General features: G+C 39.7%; 1 protein-coding gene and 1 long non-coding RNA gene across 2 annotated transcripts in view; both read right to left on the reverse strand.

Moving 5' to 3' along the window:
* Window positions 1–13,725, reverse strand: part of LOC103677635 — a 62,424-nt gene extending 48,699 nt beyond the window's left edge. Inside the window, exon 1 of the long non-coding RNA XR_572482.1 lies at window positions 12,086–13,725. This is a non-coding gene — a long non-coding RNA (uncharacterized LOC103677635). The remainder of the gene's footprint in view (window positions 1–12,085) is intronic.
* Window positions 13,726–14,713: 988 nt separating this feature from the next.
* MME (membrane metalloendopeptidase) overlaps window positions 14,714–22,168 on the reverse strand; it is a gene marked incomplete at its 5' end in the record, with an annotated part of 95,967 nt that continues 88,512 nt past the window's right edge. The window contains 1 exon segment of the mRNA XM_008706906.2: window positions 14,714–15,902. Coding sequence (XP_008705128.1) covers window positions 15,803–15,902 — 100 coding nt within the window. The 3' untranslated portion in view covers window positions 14,714–15,802.

Below are 22,168 nucleotides of genomic sequence, written 5' to 3' on the forward strand. Positions count from 1 at the left end.
CATAGTGTTAAGGCCAATAGAGTATTTTAGGCTTGAAAATGGTTTTGGCTCCAAAATATAAAACTCATGCAAACTCACGTAAATTATATTTCATGTAGAATCTAAGTATATCTCAATATGTTTGATATAAAGTAAGGTGGAGTTTCCGAAAGTAAGAATATCCAAAGTCTAGGAAACTTTTAAAATGCCTTGGTTTTGCCCCTGAATGGCTCCCACAGCCCACAGCTAACATCACACTCAACAGTAAAAAGCTGAAAGCTTTCCCTTTATGATCAGGAGCAAGACAAGAATGCCCACTTTTCCCATGTCTATTCAACATAGTATGGAAGTCCTGGCCACAGAAATTAAGAAGGAGAAAGAAATAAAAGCCATCCAAATTGGAAAGGAAGAAATAAAACTGTCACTATTTGCAGATGACATGATTTTATATTTAGAAAACTCAGAGGATCTGAATAGACATTTTTTTCAGAAAAGATATACAGATGGCCAAGAAGCACATGAGAAAATACTCAACACCATTAATCATCAGGGAAACGCAAATTAAAACCATAATGAGGTATCACCTCACACCTGTCAGAATGGCTATTAACAACAACAACAAAAAAGAAATAACAAGCGTTGATGAAGATGTGGAAAGAAGGGAGCCTTCACGCATTGTTGGTGAGAATGTAAATTGATGCAGCCACTATAGAAAATGTGGAGGTTCCTCAAAATCATTAAAAGGAGAACTATCATATGCTCCAACAATTCCACTTCCAGGTATTTATTCCCGCCCAAATGAAAACAGTAATCCAAAAAAAAAAAAAAAAAAAAAGGCACCCCTATAGCTATTGCAGCATTATTTACAATAGCTCAGATATGGAAACAACCAAAGTGCCCATCAACGGATGAATGGATAAAGAAGATGTGGTGTATGTGTATACAACAGAATACTATTCAGCCGTACGAAGAATGAAATTTTGTTCTTTGAGACAACATGGAGAGAACCTGATGGTATTATGCTAAGGGAAATAAGTTAAACAGAGAAAGACATATGATTTCACTTAAATGTGGAATCTAAAACACAAATTTAAACATTAAACAAAACAAAACTCATAGATCTGGAGAACTGGTGGTTGCCAGAGGCGAGTGGAGTAGAGGGGTGGGCAAAATAGGTGAAGGGGATCAAGAGAAAAGAAATTTTAACCTCTTAACTTTCATAAAATTAGGGCCGGTATTGTAGAATGGGGGTTATTCTGAGTCCTTCGTATCCGGCATATGTTACAGTTTCTACTTCATGGCATATTTCACAGAGTTGCAGGGGATTGGGCGTTTCAGGGGACAACAGATTATAACTGATATACTTAGGGCTGTTGCCTTCCAAAGCACTCAAAATGACTGCTGTGGAAGAGCCTGTGAATACTGATGAATATCAATGAGCTCTCTACATTTCTCAGTCTTGTGACTAGTTCTGGTCAATCAAATGTGAGTGAAAATTTTGGCTCTCACTCTAGCCTTGGGCGTTCTGTGTGATTTCCCCAGGATCTCTCTCTATGCAACACCCCCTCCAAGTCCAGCTGGTAGGAAGCAAAAAGAATTCCAAGATGATAGGTAAAAATGCTAGAAAGAGCCAGATAACAGTCATGAGTCCGAGAAGAACACCCAGGGAAAATGCCCAGCTGCATGGGATATCAGGTGAAGGAGAACAAAACTGATTGTGCTTTCCAGTTTAGGGGAATCTTTGTTAGAGTAGCGATCATTGAATACCAGGACATATCCAATTGTCCTTTAAATTTTATTTATTTATTCATTTAAGTATGAGGGCCTGGAAGATAATATGAGAGAAATGGCTGCAAAAGACACTAGAAAATGTCTTTATTTTACTAGAGTTCTCTTTGTCATATTGAATCCTGGATAGGATTGATTTCCATACTGTCGTAAGGTTTGTAGCATAGAACATCTGAGGTCTAAGCCCACAGTTTTCTTCTCAACAGGTATTAGTCTCACAGTGGCTGCACGATCCCTGAGATCGTATCATATAGTTTCTCTGGGCATTCATATACAAATATTTAAACTTCTGTTTCTTCCTTCCAGAGACTGATGACTTTATAATGACTCCTTGTATTTGTTAGCACACAGGCTGAGCTGCTGTAACAAGCAGACTCCTGTCCCCCTAAGAAAACACACTCAGACGCAAACCAGATAGAAGTTTCCTTCTCATTTTATAGTCCAGAGTAGGCCCAGAGTGAGCTTTCCCAGGGACCCAGAGTCTATCTTGTGACTTTACCTGCCCGGACTGAAAATAGCTCATCAACACCACATCCGTATGTTCCGGAATGTACTACGGAGTGCAAGCAATCTCCTTAAATAATATGATCCAGAGGTTGTATATTCCACTTCTGTTCTCATTCTACTTGCTGAAACATAATGACATATGTCCAATCACCCCTAACTAGAAAATATAGTCTCTAGCTGAGTAGCCATGTGCTCACAAAACTCAGAGACTCTGTTATAAAAAGGAAAAAAAAAAAAAAAAAAAAAGGAGAACCTGGGTGGCTCTGCCTTCAGCTCAGGTTATGATCCCAGAGTCCTGGGATCGAGCCCTGGTCAGGCTCCCTGCTCAGCGGGGAGCCAGCTTCACCCTCTTCTCCCCACTCAAGATCTCTCTCTCTCTCTCAAATAAATAAATAAAATCTTTTAAAAAAGGGGGGGGAGGAAGAAGAATGGGCCCTGGGACACAGCAATTTTTACCTGACAAATCACATGGGGACATTAGGCCACATTTCAGTAGCCAGAAGGGCTCTGTTTGTCATATTCTGTGCTACTGTATAGTAAATATCTTTGCAAAGGAAAAGCATTGACATTCCTCAAAATAATAATCAATACACTTATTATCATACAGCAACCTTATATCTTTCTCATTTATATTACGGAACTAATGCATAGAAAATGCACTTTCGTGCAATATGCTTAAAGTGCCATTTTGTGAGCCTCCACTATATTTACCCTAGGATTTGGGGAGCCTAAAATAATTTCTACCAGCCCATCAGAATGGGTGCCAGCTGGAAACATGGCATACTCATAGAGACATCTACCAGCTGATTATCAGCCCTGTCTAGGAGTGGGGCATGTTTATCAGGAATTTGGTTAAAGTGAAATGAGGAACTGAATGAAAGATAATTATTGTAAGGGAAGTGAGAGTTGGGATCTTAAAGTTTGGTTTAGCAAGAACAAAACAAAACAAACAAAAGACAAAGGGAAGAAAAGAGAGAGAGAGAAAGAGAGAGACACAAACCAATAAACAGACTCTTAACTCTAGGGAACAAACAGATGGTTACCAGAGGGGTGGTGAGTGGGGGGTTGGGAGAAATAGGTGATGGGGATTGAGGAGGGCACTTGTGACGAGCACCGGGTATTGCATGGAACTGTTGAATCACTATATCGTACACCTGAAATTAATGTAACACTGTATGTTAACTACACTGGAATTTAAAATAAAATAAAATTTTAAAAAAGTTTGGTTTAGGAGAAAGGCGATTATGAGCTCAGTACATTATCGCTGAGAATGTTGCCACTATTTCTAATTTGCGTCCTATGTCAAGAGGTCTGCAATAACAAGGCAAATAAACACTAATAGATATAGATATCTATATATCTATTATATATCTATCTGTATATATTATATATATTCTATAATTAAAGCATGTACTATATATATATATATTCTGTCCCCCCCAATAAAAATCTTTGTGGGCTGTGGGAATATAAGGCGTCAATCACATGGTAGTTGCTGCAATGGAAAGATTCTACACTGGAATCTCTGGCAGTCATAAGAGACAGAGCCCGCAGGTCAGATGACAATGCCCTCGGTGTCTGGCTTCAGCTCTCCGGGAGCTGTATCATGGGAACGGGTAGTGCCGTCTGTCCCTTTCATGGGCACTAGCAGCAGTAGCCCCCTTTGTGGGCGCTGGAGCACAGCTACGGCATTAGGAACTGGCATCAGAAAACTTTTTGCAGAAAACTGGGGCCAGAGAGGAGGGAATTCTCGAGTGGTCAAGCGTGCTGGACTTGGTTTGACATGGAACATGAGTGTGGTCCTCATAGGACTCTCAGAAATATTTGGGAGGAAGTTGAGAAGATCAGGAATGTGTTCCTCCATAATGAATGGAAATTAAGACAAAGGGAAACTGGAGACGTTGGCCGTGACACTTTCTCTCCCGTCTCTCCCTGCTTTATACAAATAGTTCCTGTTCTTGATTTATTGCATCTAGTGCTCGCGGCCCTATCTAACAGAGCTCCAAGCCCTGCTGCCTCAGTGCCCTCGGACTTGTCACTGATTTGCCCTGATTCCCAGAAGAGGGAGGGGCTCCAGCCCGGCTCACTTTCTCTTCAGGGCACAGGTGATCCTGAGGCTGAAATTAAATGGGCCACCTCACTAAAATACCCTTCCCCCATTCTTTTTTCTTTTTTTAATCTTTTAGCTTTTTATTTTTATTATTTTTTTAAGATTTTATTTATTTGACACAGAGAGAGAGAGAGAGAGAGAGAGCACAAGCAGGCAGAGCAGCAGGCAGAGGGAGAAGGAGAAAGAGAGTAACTGAGCAGGGAGCCAGATGTGGGGCTCAATCCCAGGACCCTCAGATCATGACCTGAGCTGAAAGGCAGATGCTTAACGACTGAGCCACCCAGGCGCCCCCCTCCCCCCTATTCTATTCAACTCTGTTTCTTTTGTATTGCCTTGACCTCCCTTTGACAACCATTGGCTACTTCTGATTCAAGGTTCCAAAACAGAATGAGAACCACACTAATAAGCAAGTCTCCCTTGTTCTAGTCTTCTGTCACAATTTTTTATTCTAATTACGTCTGCTTAGCACTAGTCTTACCTCTTAATTTTAACCTGTTAATTTTATTTTCATTTATTTTCATTTTTTTAATTTAAATTCAATTAGCCAACATATAGCACATGATGTAGTGTTCAATGAGTCATTAGTTGCATATAACACTCACTGCTCATCACATCACGTGACCTAGTAATTTTAATCTAGCAAAATGTCTTACCAAAGGAAAGGATATATAAGTCACTTTTTTAAATGACTCCAAAAATGGTTTGAGGTTGGCTTAGTTGGAATATACTGAAAATATTTTGACAGGGGTGTTTGGTGGTGGAAGGATTAAGTACAATGACATAAACTCCGCTCATGGTCTTCAAACAGAAAAGAATTTGAGCGCTACAATGTGCTGGATGCTGTACCAAGCCCAAAAGGTACAGTGGTGAAGGAAACAGACACGAATTCTCATGTTGTTTACTAGGTGTCTGGTGTCACATGAGCACAATCCCCTTTTTCTTGATAGAGAACCAGGCTTTAAATTTCAAATGCACTTAGAACATGTAAACTTTTTAGTCTGGAATTCTAGATCCCCACAGTTTGGCCCCAAACTACTTTGAGAAGTGAATTTTCCTCTGGTTAATTTTAGACAACCCCATTGCCTCTTTGAAGAACTGTCCCGTTTATCAGCTTTGACCCAAGTTGTTCTCTTCTCTTGGAATTCTTGCCTTGCTAATTTCCCTTTAAAAATATGTCCATCTTGGGATGTCTGGGTGGCTCAGATGGTTAAGCATCTGCCTTCAGCTCAGGTGGAGATCTCCAGGTCCTGGGATCCAGCCCCGCAAGGGGCTTTCTGCTAAGAGGGGAGTCTGCTTCTCCCTCTCCCTCTGCTGTTCTCCTGCCCCCCACACCCCTCTCATGCTCTTTTTCTCTCTCTCAAATGAATAAATAAAATCTTTTGAAAAATATGTCCATCTTTAAAACCTACCTTAACGATGCATCTTACTGAAGCCTTTGCTAATGATTACAAGTGGATGTAGTTTCGTCATTTGAACTCCTTTATCATTTCCACCATGACTAAATCCTATATCATAGTTATTCTGACTTCATTTAACCTCCCCAAGTTAGCATTAGCCCACATGCTGCCATTGCGTGAATCAGAATATTCATGTTTACCCCTTTCTCAAAACACCTTACATTCATCGACTGGAAAACTGTGACATGTTAGCATGAGAAAATTAGAACCGTCTGTGAGAAAAGTTACAAATACACAAATCTGTTATATCTAAGACATATAAGAAGTCCCCCAGATTGTGTTACTTCAGAAGGCCACCTTGGTTTCACTTACTAGATTTCAAGTTGCCTTTGGTCATGACCAGTAGAGTGCTGGTAAATGATGAACAGCTGGATATCTGGGAAAAATCAATCAACCAACCAGCAAAGCCTGATTTGCAACGTTGGCTGATCTCAAGCTTCCAAAATGATATTGACTGGCTCGCAAAATTCAAAAACGTTAAAAATCAGCTCTCATCAGCTGGTCATAGCTGGCTCTCACATACCACAGGCTGGGCTTTGTTCATTCATTTTTCTATCTACAGAACTCAGCAAGAATGAGGAAGCCCCAACAATGTACATATGGAACTTATAGGTGTTGTACGTTGAGAAATCAGGAACATTCTCGGTGTTGCTACCAAGGACAGCCTGCACTTGCCAGTGTGACTATCTCTTTATTTTAAATGTTTGAGCACTGGGGCAATGTGTCTTTTTTATGACATACATACTCCCGAGGCTTAAGTGCAGAAGTTCCTGAGAACACAGCAATTCATTAGCTTGCCCTAAGGTAAAAATAATACCTATAAATAACCTTTCAGGAAAATGCAATATGCCAGCTGCAGTAAAATCTCAAGGCTGCTTTATGATTAGTATTTCCATGGTCCTAGGTTTCTGTTTTCTCAAAGCTTTGCCTAAACAATTTCTATTTTAGCTACTTTAGTGGATAAAGCCATAAATATTTTCCTGACATATTAGTGCTTATACAGGGAAGGTCCTGTTGGTAGTTAATTAGTTTGCATGCTGAGATGAAAGGTGGGTGATAGGCAAGGCTTGTTAAGTGTCAAATACCTAATCTCTGTAAGATGAATTATGTTTATTTTGTAAAGACCAGTGTTTTAGTCTTTGCGTGAGTGAATCACTTATGACTTCGTAGTAGTTGAGAATAATGAAAATTCATATCCAGTTATTTCAGATTGATGTCATACCATATACTTCACTACCTAATAACAGATAATAGTAAGTATTCTTTGATTTTCTATAGTTGCATATATTTTGCCATTAGAAGATAATATCTGAGCTTAGCATAATTTTCAAAACATTTAAATAATTCTGAAGTATTGTATAATGAATATTTATTTATATCATGTATTTTCTATAGCTGCTGTAACGAATTACCACAATTTGTTTGTGGTTGAAAATGACACAAATCTATTATTTTACAGTTCTGAAGGGCAGAAATCTGACGGGGTCTCCTTGGGCCAAAAGAAAGGTGTCAACAGGGTTGTGTTCCTTCTGAAGGCTCTAGAGGGGAGTCTGTTCCCTTGCTCTTTCCACCTTCTAGAAGCTGACTGCATCTTTTCACTTATGACCCTCTTCCTCCACCTTCAAAGTCAGCCACAGCTGGGTGGAACTCATATGGCTTCACTCTGGCCTTTGTTGCCTGTTTTCATTTTTTAAGGACCCTTGTGATCTCATTGGGCCTCCCCGGAGAACCCAGGATAATCTTACCCTCGGAAGGCAGGTGAGCAACAACCTTCATTCCTCTTGCAAACTTAACTCCCCTTTGCCCCGTACCCTCACATATTCACAGGTTCTAGGAATTAGGATGTGGACATCTTTGGGGACAAAAATGCATTTACACTTTTTCACTTAACTTCGGAGCAAACAAAGTTTCAAAGGAGTTAAATAGCTTCCCCAAGGTCTCTGGGCCAATGCCACTTTCTGAGCAAAGTGAAGATGACTTGCCTAAATTGTTTTCCCCCAAATTATCGTCTCACTCAAATCTTCAATTCTGTTTTGAGTGTGTTCTTGCTTTTGCTCTTTACTTTTGAAGAAATCCTCTGCTACTTAACGTTTGCACGTTTTGTGACTTTTCTGTTTCAAGAATGTCCAGCGAAGGAAAGGATTTAAAAGGACCAAGTAAACGACTCACCTACAGCAACATGAAAAACAACACGGCCAAAAGAAAAAACAAAATTCTACTCTTTTAGCTAAAAGCCCTCATGTTTTTAAAGACCCACAGAATTCATTAGTGTCAAGAAGTCAGAGGTAACCTTCAAGGTATTAAGTTTCAATGCCGCATTTGCTGGCGACCCGTATAGTATCCTTCCCGGAGAGGTGCGTGTGATTATGACCATTTTGAAGAGGAGGAAATTGAGGCGTAGAGGAGCCAAATGCTTGCCGTGTAGCCATTTGGCTGATCTTTGCTTTGACCTTGTGCGTCCCTGGGTCTATCTGGCTCTCTCTGGATTCAGATTTTTCCGTAACATTGCGCCCTAGTTCCTCTGCATGATGATATCTTTCATCATCTCCAAGGAGTTTGGTTTGCAAAATATTCCATCTGCCTGCCTTCTGGTTTTGAAAAGGCTTTGATCTTAACTCTGATTTTAACTCTTAGACAATGGAAATGCAGAGAAATAGTTATTTGCTAAATGTAGTGATTTAGCAACAGGACTGGAATAAGAATAGGATTCCAAGTTTCCAGGAATGGGGATAATATCCTCATCTCCCAGCTTCTAGCAAATGCAAGAAATGCACACGACTTCTTTCCAAGTGGAGTGATGACGAATAACCTTTGAAAATAGCATAAGATATCCGAATAAATAAGGGAAGCTTTTCTTTCAAGAAATGCTTACCAACATGTCAAAAAGCCAACGGTGAACGATGGATAGCTGTGTCAACAGTCCCACAGCACGTATTCCCCTTAGCAGTGTCTGTCTTTGCTAGTGTTAGTGTGGACTTCTTACTCTTTTGTTGGCCAATTTTCTATATGAAATACACTTAGCCAATGTATTTCCTTGCCTCCTTCTCCAATTGCCAAAATTCCACCCATATTATCAAGTGCAACGTAAGTGTTACTTCTTCCAGAATGCCTGGCATGCTAGGAAAGAAAATTTTTCTGAATTCTCAATGTTTGTTTTCTTGTATCTCTTGGCACATCACACATTCAGCTGCATTAATCTGTGTACATTTTTTATGTCTCTACTATATTAAAAGGCCAGCTGTTTTCATTTATTTTTATCTTCTAGTGGGCCCAGTAAAAGATAATCTAATAGGCCTTATCTTCTAGTGGGCCCAGTAAAAATAATCTAATAGGCCTTTTTATGTGTGAAAATGTGCCTATTACTTCGTCTTGTTCTTCTTTTCTAGTTATTTTTATTTTTGTTTCTAATACGGTACCTCGAACACAGCAGACGTTCTTGAAGTATCTACTGATTTAACTTCAAAATACTTCATGGTTTTTTAAAAATCACAATGGCTTCTGTAAAGCCATAGAGGTACTTGGAAATTACATTATTTTCATTAATTTTTCTTAAAGGGTGTGTTTGGGAATGATTAGCTACAAATGAGTTTATTCTGATGGGCTGGAATGCATTTTATAGTGATACAGAGAGCTTGGAGAGTAAATTTATGTAGATTTTGGACTTCCACAGACCCTGGTTTGGTCCCTGGCCTAATCATTTACTACCTGTGTGACTTTGGGCAAAACAGTTAACCTCTGTGAAACTCAAAGTTACCATCTGTAAAACAGGGTACCGACATTACCTCACAGGTTAGTTACATTAAGTGGAAACTATACAAACAAGCTATATGATGTACCTTGCTCCCAATATATAATAAGGATTATTTCTCTACTTTTCTACCCTTTTATTGACTTTCAGTCTGCTTAAATATTAAATCTAACTAAAATGCAGGTCTCTATTTTGATTACACAAAATTAAAGTTGACACTTATTCAAAATTTAATATGCACAATGTAATCCAAACTGAGATGTCTTGTAAAGCATTTAAGAGGCATCTAGTGTGGGGCGCCTGGGTGGCACAGCGGTTAAGCGTCTGCCTTCGGCTCAGGGCGTGGTCCTGGCGTTCTGGGATCGAGCCCCACATCGGGCTCCTCTTCTGGGAGCCTGCTTCTTCCTCTCCCACTCCCCCTGCCTGTGTTCCTTATCTGGCTGGCTGTCTCTCTGTCAATAAATAAATAAAATCTTAAAAAAAAAAAAAAAGAGGCATCTAGTGTTAGCAGTGTTTCAGACATCTGTTTCTTTTGCTTTCTCTCTTAGGAATGGTGATTTCTTTTCTTTTGGAAAGCTACCCTTCTCTGAGGATAGGGTAAGGGGATCAGTGGTCATAATTTCTACAAACTCACCACTTCCCCATGCCCTTTCCACTGGGGCAGACATGTTTCCAAAATGGGCTTTTTCTCTAGGATTTTCACTGGGTTTTTCTCTGGGATATTAAACGTGGACTGTAGTTAGATCCTGTCCTTCCCCTGTGAAGGAAGCAGAGAATCTTTGAGCCTGGACATGACAGACCATCATGGCTTTCTTTTGGAGAAAGGCAGTCTGCAACGGTAAGGAAGGCACAGGGAAAGAAGGCCTGATTACTCAGACATGCCCCACGTTTGGTATTTTGGATCAACAAAATCTCTAGTTTTGGCTAACCTGGCATGAGTGTGATCTTCATTTATGACCAAAGTTAAAACGGAACACATGTAAGCAGGGAGTTATCTGGGATTCACTGTATCCTGTTGCCTCCTCCTTGTTCAACCTCTAAATTTTAGTATTTGACCCCCAGGTAAATCATGGTGCCTATCGGGTAGAGCATTGAGGTCCAATCACTGTATAATTTACTGGCTATTGTTTCAGTCATGGGCTGTAACCTTAACCTTGGCCAGGATTTGGTAAATGCTAGCGTGTTGTATGGGGGGGGGGGAGACCTGGTGGGAGAGAATGGCAAGGTTAGCATTTTCAGGGGGAATAAAGGACAAAAGAGCTCTGAAACACATGGTTTGTTCTCAGTGAGCCACTTTGAGCACAGTCAGTGGAAGGTCTGAAAAGTCCCCTGCTCTGTGTCAAGCAGCGTGTGTCAATGCCACCTTGGGAAACAGATCTGGCCTGTTGTGGGGGGAGGGGGTTCCTGACCAAAATCTACTTCATTGGATTCCTTGGGTCTAAGTTGCCTGAGCTTACCAAACTGAATAGCTTCTTAAATAAATGAACACATCTTAAATTCAAAGGAATTCAGTTTCTTTTTGGGGAGCAATTCCCCCTCACTCCTCTCCCTTCCATCTTCTCTCCCTTATTTCCTCCTTTCTTCCAAGTAACATTTTTTTAGATGACTTTTAAGGTATAATGTTTTCACCTTATAAAAATATTTAAAATGTAGAGGAAAAAAGGAAATAAGAATCACCTCCAATACTACCACTCAGAGATGTTCCCTATTAATTTCTGGCATATATTCTTCCAACTCTTTTTCTTATGCAGCAATATTTTAATATAATTGAAATCATAATGCATATCTAACATTGCATCCTCTTCATATTTTCTTTGAACAAATCTAAACATTTTCTCCTATTTCGTTTTTTCCTTCCTATTGCTTTGATATTAAAGGTAGAGCTGCAATGAACATCTTGGCATCTTTGATGCCATATTTCAGGAGACATAGAGCATTGACAGCATGTGTGTTGAAAGATTTACACAAAAGTAAAAAGATAATCCAGATACTATACTTGACCCCATTTTTGTCTTCCTGCATATAGACTGAACTTTTCGGATGCATTATAATTTGATATGATCAGATCAGAGATGACACCAAGTGCATTTATAGGAGTAGAATCAGATGTTAACATGCCTGATACCTGAAAAAATTATCGTTAGTTTCTGGGTGGAAAGGAAATTCAGAAATATAAAACTTAGTCACAATTGCTAGACTTCCGGTCTTCCCGCACTGTTCAAGCTGCGAGCCCATCATTATTTCTGGCAAGAGTCTATGTTCACTTTTCTGCCAACCTTTTCTTGCACAACCTAGAGGATTTGTTTTGTCGAACAACGAAATAGAAGCACAGAAGTTTGGCTACAAAGTAGAAAGTAACAGTAGTATTTCTCACTGTTTTAGAGGAAATACAAAATACAAAGGAGTTAAAATTAAGACAATATCATTAGAGAAGAGATTAGAATGCAATATACATGTACCACTTTGACAAAAGTCACAGGCGGCTCCTCTCCTCACCTGATTAATCGAGTCAAATCCTTCAGCTCAGGGCTGGTGCACAAAGACAACTTTCACCTCTGCCTAAGCCTTCATCTGCTTGTGCCTGTGACTCTCCGTAACACTTGGCAACCTCTGCACTGAACTTTTGCAAAGAAATCAGATCAGAAAACCATGGTATCTTTGGAAGAAGGGGGTGGTATAAGCAAGAAAACATTGGTGAAATAGTTTCTATCGTTCATTTTTTAAAGACCCAATTTGAAGCCCGCAGGAAGTGTAAGACTGCAGGGACAAAAGCTCCACTTGGTGAAAACACTTTTCAAGACATAGGGGAGGCGGGAATAGGCATAAAAGCAATACTATGAAAAATGTTTGTTTTTATTTTCCATTTTTGAGACTTGAACTGATAAAACTCTGATTTTCCATTTTTAATACGGTGAGTCTCATTTCCAAACTAACCGTTATCTTCTACTTTGAGAATAACCTCTGTGACAACAGGAGTAATAAAGGCTTTAGAGAAAACTCGTAAGAGCAGCATGGACCCTAACGAGATCAAACTTTAGTCCTTGTCTTTGAACTACAATGTGGTCTAACTGGACTCAGGCATTTACATGAGAGTTCTGAAATTATCTTATGCAATGGTTCTCCACTGGGAGATAGAATACAAGCAAAGAAGTACTGGACACATACTCCTTCTCTTGGTGAGAACTACTGATACAATCTAATTTTCTTTTATTTCAGGTGGGAAAAGCAAAGGCCCAAGAGAATGGATCGAATGCCCAAGGTCACCTTGTCATTAATGGCAGAATAGGACTAGAATAGAAGACTCTTCTCCCAGGATAGCATCCTTTCCACCTCATGCCCACATGGATTCCTTACCAAAGAGAACTTTCTCTCCTCATCCCTGAGTTATATTGGCTCCCAACCCTTAGTGTCTCAGCTTCTAAACTCTTTCCTTGACCAGGATTCAGCCATAGTGAAATTGGATTTATGTGTGAGACGACAGATAGGCCTTACCTGATGGAACAACTCCAAAAGATTGGGAGTGGTTGAGAGAGACCCAGACAACTCAACAATGATGCCATATACAGTTAGTAATATCCTCACGTGTGAAGGAGGGGAGGCATTGGTCTTCTCACCTGGGTGTATCCCTTAGTCCCAGGAAATCTGATATTTTTAGACACAGGAGATCCAGGCATTAGAAAGGTTTCTCTCCCCCCCGTCCCAGAACATTTCACTCAAGTCCTTCCATAAGGATGGGAGTCTGACATTTTAAAGAGTGGGGAATCTAGTGTCTTTTTGTAATCTGTACTAGTTGCTTTTCAGCTGCTCTGACAGGATAGAAATTAAATGATTCAAAGATAGTTTTTCTCTTCAGAACTGGACGCTCCTAACGCTCCAACCACCCATATGACCGATAAGTGTTTTCGGTGTATTTAAGGAAATACATCCATCAGTGTACTCTGAATTATCCATAATAATGGTGGTAGTGATATAAGAAGAAAAAGATAAAAGATATCCATGGCTAGTTTAAAACTATATTTTCAATATTTATAATAACGTGACGAGATATTTGTGGAAATGAGCTCATTAAAATCTCAAGTTAAAAAAGATGGTAATAGGGGCGCCTGGGTGGCACAGCGGTTAAGCGTCTGCCTTCGGCTCAGGGCGTGATCCCGGCGTTCTGGGATCGAGCCCCGCATCAGGCTTCTCCGCTATGAGCCTGATTCTTCCTCTTCCACTCCCCCTGCTTGTGTTCCCTCTCTCGCTGGCTGTCTCTATCTCTGTCGAATAAATAAATAAAATCTTTAAAAAAAAAAAAAAAGACGGTAATATGCAAGTATGTATGCTCATAATTGCACCATTTGTAACCGCCCCAAACTGGAAGTTTCTCACGTGCCTATCCAATGGGGTGGATGAATTGTACTATCATCACACAATAGGACATTATTGCGTAACGACAATGAAAGATCCACAATCGAATGCAACAATATAGATGAATCTCAAAACGTAACACTGAGCGAAAGAAGCCGGACACAAAAGAATATGTGCAAACTGATGAAGCCTAACGTGTGACATTAGCAGTCAGGACAGTAGTCTCCTTGCAGGAGGGAAGTGGTGGTTGGAAGAAGGGTAGAGCTTCTAAGGCACAGCAATGTTTTGTTTCTTAAAGGTGCTGGTTACAGGGCTGTGTTTAGTTGGAGAAAGTTCACTGAGCTGTGCACTTACGTTTAATGAAACTTTTGTGTAGATATTTTCATAACTTTTTTTTAAAAAAGGTAAATGGGCATTTTTCAAGCAGCAAGAAAACCAACACTCATATTTTGAATAGAAATTCCCTAGTTTTCATTTTTGTTAGGAAAAAAATGCCCTCATTTTCATTTTGTTAGGAAAAATAAGGAAAAGACCCCTTTTGTAAAATATTAATCAAGTAACGAAATTAACCAAACTAGCGAAAAGGANAGGGAAAGAGAAGAAGATAAAAGCCTCAAGAGATGAGTTCCTACGAGGGACTGCAGTCCCCTCCCAGAACCCTATGCGAGTTCAGATTTCAGAAGCAGGTCTGTCGGAGGTGGGGAAGCCTCTCATTTATGCTCAGAAATGCACTTTCCAAAGCTAGACAGCCGGCACAAGAGGCTTAGTGAGGAATGGGCTCACAATTCCAATTTATTACAAAATATTTCCATCAGATGACAAACCTGAAAAGATAAGGAGACGCCGAGCTACATAGACGCCGTTTGTCCTTTTACCATAGCCACCTCGGGGACAGAGCTTATTTTGAAAACCCTGCTTTAGACGACTGTCCATTGGCAATTTTTAACCCAGAGTTTGTGCTTAAAGCTTTTTATCAATATGATTGATAAGTTTAAAAAGTCTCAAATCTTCATCTGTACATCACTTTACAGATCTTGGTCCGTAACTATTTATCTCTGTCTGAAACGTCAATACTCAATGATTATCTATAATAATAATTACTCAGTCATAAATGTAGTTAATAATTAAATATAAAAATTATTATTTTTACATTACTACAAATCTCTTAAAAAGATCAAGTTTTGAGAGAGAGAGAGAACAAGAAATTGCTTAAAAATTGCAGGGAACCTTAAGAATTTCAGTATCCGTGAAAGCGGGTACAATGAAAAACAGTTTCAGACATTCATTTTAGCCCTAAGAGTAGCTTAAAATAAAATGATCTCAGAGTGAATGACTGATGATTGGCAAAATCGGTTTAAAATTACATTAAGTCCCAAGGCCCCAATATGTATAAGAATTCTTGGAAGAGTTTTGGAGGTGCGAAAATGTTGCAAATAAAAGTAAAAATAAGGAGTTAGGCAGTGTGTTTTTAACCCTCATGCCACTATTGTGTTTCTGGAGCCAACTGTATGCTCAATCTCTTTAATCTCCCTTTGATTAGAAATCCCAGTCTACATCAAGTGGTTAACACAGTCTTCAAGAGACGACATCAAACTGGCAGATCATATGAGAAACAGAAATGAATGGTAATATCTTTAGAGATCAAGCATTATTTACACAGTGAGAAGTGATTGATGTGATAGACACCAGAGCCCCCTCCTCTCTCCACACCTTTTCCAGAAGAACCTAACTTCATTTCTAATATGATGTTCTGTCATCTCTGCGAACTGCCCCCATATAATTACAGTGACCTCTGTGAACAGAGTTCCCCATTTCTGTGGTGTTGGCGAGTCTAGCCGAGGGCCACAGCGCTTTTTCTGAAGATCACCAAACTCGGCATTTCTTTTCTGGATTCATGTATGAATTCTTGCGGCAGTGAAAGGCCTCTGAAAACTCAGGGGAGTTCTGCAAAGTCCCAATAATCCTGTGAAACAAACAAAAGTCACCGTCAGCATTCGATACTTAGGCCCATGCCATGTAGGAGCTCTATAGAATTTCTCAATGTAGGCCTGTAGAGGGAATTTGGAATTTACAGCTTGAGAGGGAAAAAAAAAAGTTCTACTCATTAACAGAATCTTTTTTTTTTTTTTTAAGATTTTTATTTATTTATTCGACAGAGATAGAGACAGCCAGCGAGAGAGAGAACACAAGCAGGGGCAGTGGGAGAGGAAGAAGCAGGCTCACAGCGGAGGAGCCTGATGTGGGGCTCGATCCCATCACGCCGGGATCACGCCGGGATCACGCCCTGAGCCGAAGGCAGACGCTTTAACCGCTGTGCCACCCAGGCGCCCCTTTTAACAGAATCTTTAAATGGACAGGTAACAAAGTACAGGCACGCAGATTTTGAAGACTGTATGGCTTGAATCCTGGTTATGAGTTGTATTTCTTTAGTGTCTCTGTGCTTCAGTTTCCTTTTCTGTAAAATGCATATAATAGTTCCTGCATCTTAAGGTTGTCACAGGGAGTTAATTTATCAACACCCTATGCATGTTGTAAAATAAATGAATAGTTCATATTCGGAACTGCAGTTATTATAAGAAGAGTTTGGTCAAAAATAAAAACCACGATTTTTCATTACATCTTGGAAGGGTTTACACAATAACTTAAATATAATAGACTTTAAATAGATACTTGTTGATTTGATCTAATAAGGAAGATCATTATTTTCTTTTTTTTCCAAAAGAACTTCATAGATGTTAGAAACTGGATTCAGCCTGAGTAACTGGAAAGGGTTGGCAAAAAGTCAATGTCTTCTTATCTCTGACCCCAATGGGCAAGAACAACACTGTCCAACCCACTGTCGGCACCAAGCAGCATTTGAGGGGAGAGATAGGTCAGTACATTGATGCAGAGCTGATATTTTCACATCAACTGCAAACCAGCTTCTTCCCTTCTCCTCCCACCAGGACCATCCCACCACACCCACCTTGAGCTGGCAGGAAGGTCAGGGAGGCAAACAGATGAGCGTGGTGGGAAGACCCCAGGCAAGTGAGAGGAGAATACGTTCTAATTACTGAGATTTCCCTACATGGCAGGTGTGCTAAGTATAAATCTTTGCAGTCTTATCTCCTGTGACCCATTCTCCACACAGCAGAATGATCCTTAAAGTTTAAATCAAATCCCCTAACTCCCTTACTTAAAACCTTCCAGGGGTTGAATGAAATTCAGCTCCTCTCCATGGCCTCCAATGTTCCAATGGCTCCGGCCCCCCTTCCCAGCCTCCTCATAGTATGTTTCTCTTCCTGCTTCTCAGGAGACTCATCTACACACCTACTTTCCATTCATCAAACCAGCCAATTTCTTTCCCTCTTCAGGGCATTCTGCTCCTGTAGGACCCCACTCCCTGGAAAGTTACTGCCCAGCGACTCCAGGATTTACTCCTTCTCAGCCTTCATGCCCCTACTTAAATATCCCTCCTCAGAGGCTTACTTCAAAGAATGTCCAAATTAGTTTCTCTCACCTGTAGTAGCCCTATCAGTTCACAATGATTTGTTCTCCTTTACTTCATGATATCGCCACTACACTGTAATCTGAGGGCAAAATACTGTTATCTCTTGCTCCCTGCCGCCCTCCCTACAAAGCCTAGCACAGTGCTTTGTATGCTGTAGGAGTCAGTACATACATACTGAATAAATGAGTCTGTCAGCTGGTCATGGTGATTACACGTATAGGAGGGATAGGACCTGGTCATGGTGATTACACGTATAGGAGGGATAGGACCTTATAAAGAAAAACACCGCTTAGCATTTTTGTGTTTGCTACTGTGGACCAACTATGAGAAAAAGCAAGCATTTCTTTTCCTTGTCGCCATGCCAGGAAAGACAGATCCATACCTCATTTCTAAAAGCCTGACTTCTTAATGTGGCAACCATTACGAGTCAACTATCTCCCAATCCCCAACATCACAACTCCCCTATCCTTCAGGGAGAATGTAAACCTTTTTTTGTGTGTATTTTTTTAGTACTCCTAGAGAAGTCCTAAAGATAACAGGAATCTTCCTGGGATGGGGGTGTTGAGGTGGGGTGGGGGCCAGAGCTGGGGAATTTATATCTATTAGTCCACTTAAGATGGAGAAGACAGGCCTCCCCAATGCTGAGGAGGGGCCCAGTAATGGGGGGTTGTGTGAATGACAAAGACATGCCTCACACTGTGAGCAGGGCCCTGGGGGACCTCTGACAGGATAGTGTGTCATGTGGGGGAGCCTGAACATCAAGAGCAGTGGTTCCTGAGGCCCTTGCCCATGACCACCAGAAGGAAATGGAGCTACCTGATTTCAGATGGAGCCCCTGAACTGCAGAGATATCAGCAGTGACCACGGCAGGCTGCAGATGGGGGCTAATTCCCTAATTTCTGGGTCTTTGGATTCCCATACAACCCTAAAAAGGAGGACACTGAAAACTACTGAAATTAAATTTCTAACCTCCCTGCTTAGGGTGGCAGCTTGGAGATTGAATTAATTTGCTAAAATAATAATAATAATAATAATAATAATAATAATAATAATAATGTGTCATTTCTTACATCTTCAAGTCCAAGAACAAATTCACTTGATACTTGGTCAAAAGTGGTCATATATGTAGGAATAAAAAGATTTTATTTTATTTTTAGTAATCTCTGTACCCAACGTGGGGCTCAAACTCACAACCCCAAGATCAGGAGTCCTATGTACTACTGAGTTAGCCAGGTGCCCCAAGGAATAAAAAGATTTGAGACAACAGGAATTTGTATTGGTCTTTAGTCTTTTAAGTTTCTAGGCTCATGGACTCTGAGACAGAGAGAAACTTTGATTCATTTAATCCAATCCCCTTTCCACGTCAGGAAGCCCTATATGCTGGCTGAGTGACAGTCACCACAGTGGCCTGACTGTTCCTCAGACTGACCAGCAAGTTCCCTGATGAGTGGGGAGAGCATCTGAGATCCACTGACTGGAAGAGCTGCTCTTTTTTTGTTTTCATTTTATTAAACTTTTTTTTTTTAAAGGATTGTATCTTAGATATTATCATATGGGGACAAGTACTTCAGTAAAATCTCCAAACCCATGAGTTAATACTACATTTGTCATAAAAACATGAGGGAAATGAAAAGACCTTCACACCTCAAAGAAGGGGCGTCTTCGCAAAGCACCAGTGGCAGTTCGCCATGTGGCAACACTCAAGCTGACGTGTGCTCAGCTCTCCATCTCCATTCCAGCTCTTCTCTTGCCATCCAAAGGCTTCACTTAGCTCATTTGGTTCTGAATAATTAGGTCAACCATGTGCCAGGACTTCACTTACCTTCCTTGGACTCTGATTAATGTCTTATTGTTTACATTAATTCTTTGGATGGATGACATAAATAATCTATTTCAGAAAGTGGATACATTATTAACATATGAATTCCTTCTCTTAGGAATGGGGTCATATTTCATTAATATTGCATAAAAGACTTAACATGAATTTCATGCTACATGAAAACTGTGCAGTGTTTGTGTTTAGGAGAACAGAAGATAAATGGCTTTTATGGATTATTTCTTAAAGTGATTTACTTGAAATTTTGACTTTATTATATAAAATGTTTCGTTGTACTGTTGTTGTTTAGTCCCTTGGCAAATAATCACTTGTTTTAAAAACATGTAAGGGAGATGAAATTGAACATCAGGTGACCAAGAAGACTACTCCTGCCTGTACTTAACTGGATTTTTTAATTACCGAATGAGCTTTTTGCAGTTAATTGGTCTTCTGACAACCTTCTGTTACTTCTTTTAAATGAATGACTTGGTTACAAGGTTAACTAGCTTCATTCATAAATAAACTATCCAATCTTTATTGTTAACTGTTGCTCATGATTTTGTTAAAGGAAGGTCACATTGATCAGCATGTGTTCCATTACAAATTCACAAAGAAATAAATGCCTGAATAGATTCCCAGATGTATGGTCTGAAGATTAACAAGTGCTATAAGGTTCACCAAAATCCAAACTGACATTTACAAAATATCAGAAACCAATGCTAATATTTAAGGCAAATAGAGGATTTCGTATTTCAGAGAGGATTTAGCATACACATACTAACTCTTGGAATAATAGGGAACAAAATCACCGTATTACCTGAAAATGTCTACATAAAACACTAGAAAGAATATCTTACAAATATTCCTAGAAATTAAGCTGTGGAAAAAAGGTCTTGCTTTATTAGTGGTGTTAGTTCTATAAAGTGCCCTTTTATTCTGACTGGAAGAGAATATCGAGCAATTTAAGCACCTAAATGAGCACCTTTACTATTTGGGTAGCAAATACATTGGTACCACTCTGTCCCTTTGGACTTGCTTTAAAAAAATTATCAGACCCTTATGTATTAGTCTAGAAGTATTACACCTGAATAACTTTAGAGACACATCTGTAGATTATATGGTAAATATTAGCATAACAACCATTCCAAGTGACTGGGGTGGCTAACAGAAACTGAATTTCCAAAAAGAAGTCATTTAAATTGTGAGTTCAATTTCTAGAACATCAAGGGGAAATGTTTTTATTTTAAATACTAAAGTTTTAGGGGCGCCTGGGTGACTGAGTCGGTTAAGCGTCTGCCTTCGGCTTAGGTCATGATCCCAGGACCCGCATTGGGTTCCCTGTTCAGTGGGGAGTCTGCTTCTCCTTCCGAGTCTGCTTCTCCTTCCGAGTCTGCTTCTCCTTCCGCCTCTGCCCCTTCTCCTGCTCATGCGCTCTCTCTCTCTCAAATGAATAACTTTAAAAAAATTTCTCTCTAAATACTAACGTTTTAGAAGTTTATCTAAAGTATGTAAGACTTTAGTTAGGAAGCATAAAACAATTACAGCTCAGACCTAACAAGTGGTTTAATATCAAGTATATGTTGCCTCCTGTCTTAATATTGTGGTATTTAAGCATAAGGTTACAAAATCTCCCTCTATTTCAGAAATGTTTCTACAGAAACCACTATGCACAATTTCTCAATAGCAATTCAATGTCTATTAGTTTTTAAGGTTCTTTAAAAAATATGTTTTACTTTGTACAGCCAGGAAGCAGCCTGTTTCCAAAACTAAATGTAACCTCAACCTTTTGCCAAGGAAATCCCTTTACCTCCAGAGAAAATAATAATTTCCTTGACAAAAGGTTGGCATTCCATTTACCCTTTTTAAAAAACAACACACACTTTTCTTACTATAAATGAAAAACAGTCAAAGAGGCATCTTTTACACCAGAACAAAGAAAGTTACAAATAAAGTTGTGACTAATTTGACGTATTTTATAATAAAATAATATGTATTTTTATAGATAGGAAATTTTACATATTTATAATAAAATTGTTTTCAGTTTAAAACTGAGGGTAGAACACAGTTACATCATTTAATCGGTGATCAGGGACTGACATTCTGAACTATCCAGACATAAGAAGTGAGCAACAGGGGCGCCTGGGTGGCACAGCGGTTAAGCGTCTGCCTTTGGCTCAGGGCGTGATCCCGGCGTTATGGGATCGAGCCCCACATCAGGCTCCTCCGCTGTGAGCCTGCTTCTTCCTCTCCCACTCCCCCTGCTTGTGTTCCCTCTCTCGCTGGCTGTCTCTATCTCTGTCAAATAAATAAACAAAATCTTTAAAAAAAAAAAAAAAGAAAGAAAGAAATGAGCAACAAAAAGCCCTTGACTCTCAGGTAATAAAAACTGTTGCAAAGTCCATATATTTACTCCTGGGGATTCTTATTCTGTTCATACCTTTCTTATCTAAAAATAATCCTACCACTAATTTTCAAACACATACATGTAAGAGACACTTCTTCTATATTAACATTAATCCTCTTAACAACTCTCAGGATAATTTAATCCTAATTTAAAATATCTAGAAACTGAGACACAGAGGTTAAGTAACAGCTTACAAATGGCAAAGCCACGGGTAGAACTCAAGTGTTTCTTACTTCAAAGCTGGCATTCATATTTTTCACCATTCAAGTATAAGGATCTGCTTTCTGAGCTAATCAGAATGAAGGAATGAGATGCCAAAAGGCAGGCAATGTAGTAACAGAAAAGAGAACTAGGGAAGAAACAAACAGGAAAACCCCAATAAAAAGCCAAAATAAAAAGCATCACCATATCCCCATTGGTGGCTCTTTAGTGTAGGAATGAATGGCTCTCTATACTCCAGCTTTTGAGGATTTCACTAAACTATAATAAATACTAAAATGCCAACATAGTCATAACAAC

This window comes from Ursus maritimus, unplaced genomic scaffold (genome assembly GCF_017311325.1).
Source record: "Ursus maritimus isolate PB19 unplaced genomic scaffold, ASM1731132v1 scaffold_20, whole genome shotgun sequence".
Classification (NCBI taxonomy): domain Eukaryota; kingdom Metazoa; phylum Chordata; class Mammalia; order Carnivora; family Ursidae; genus Ursus; species Ursus maritimus.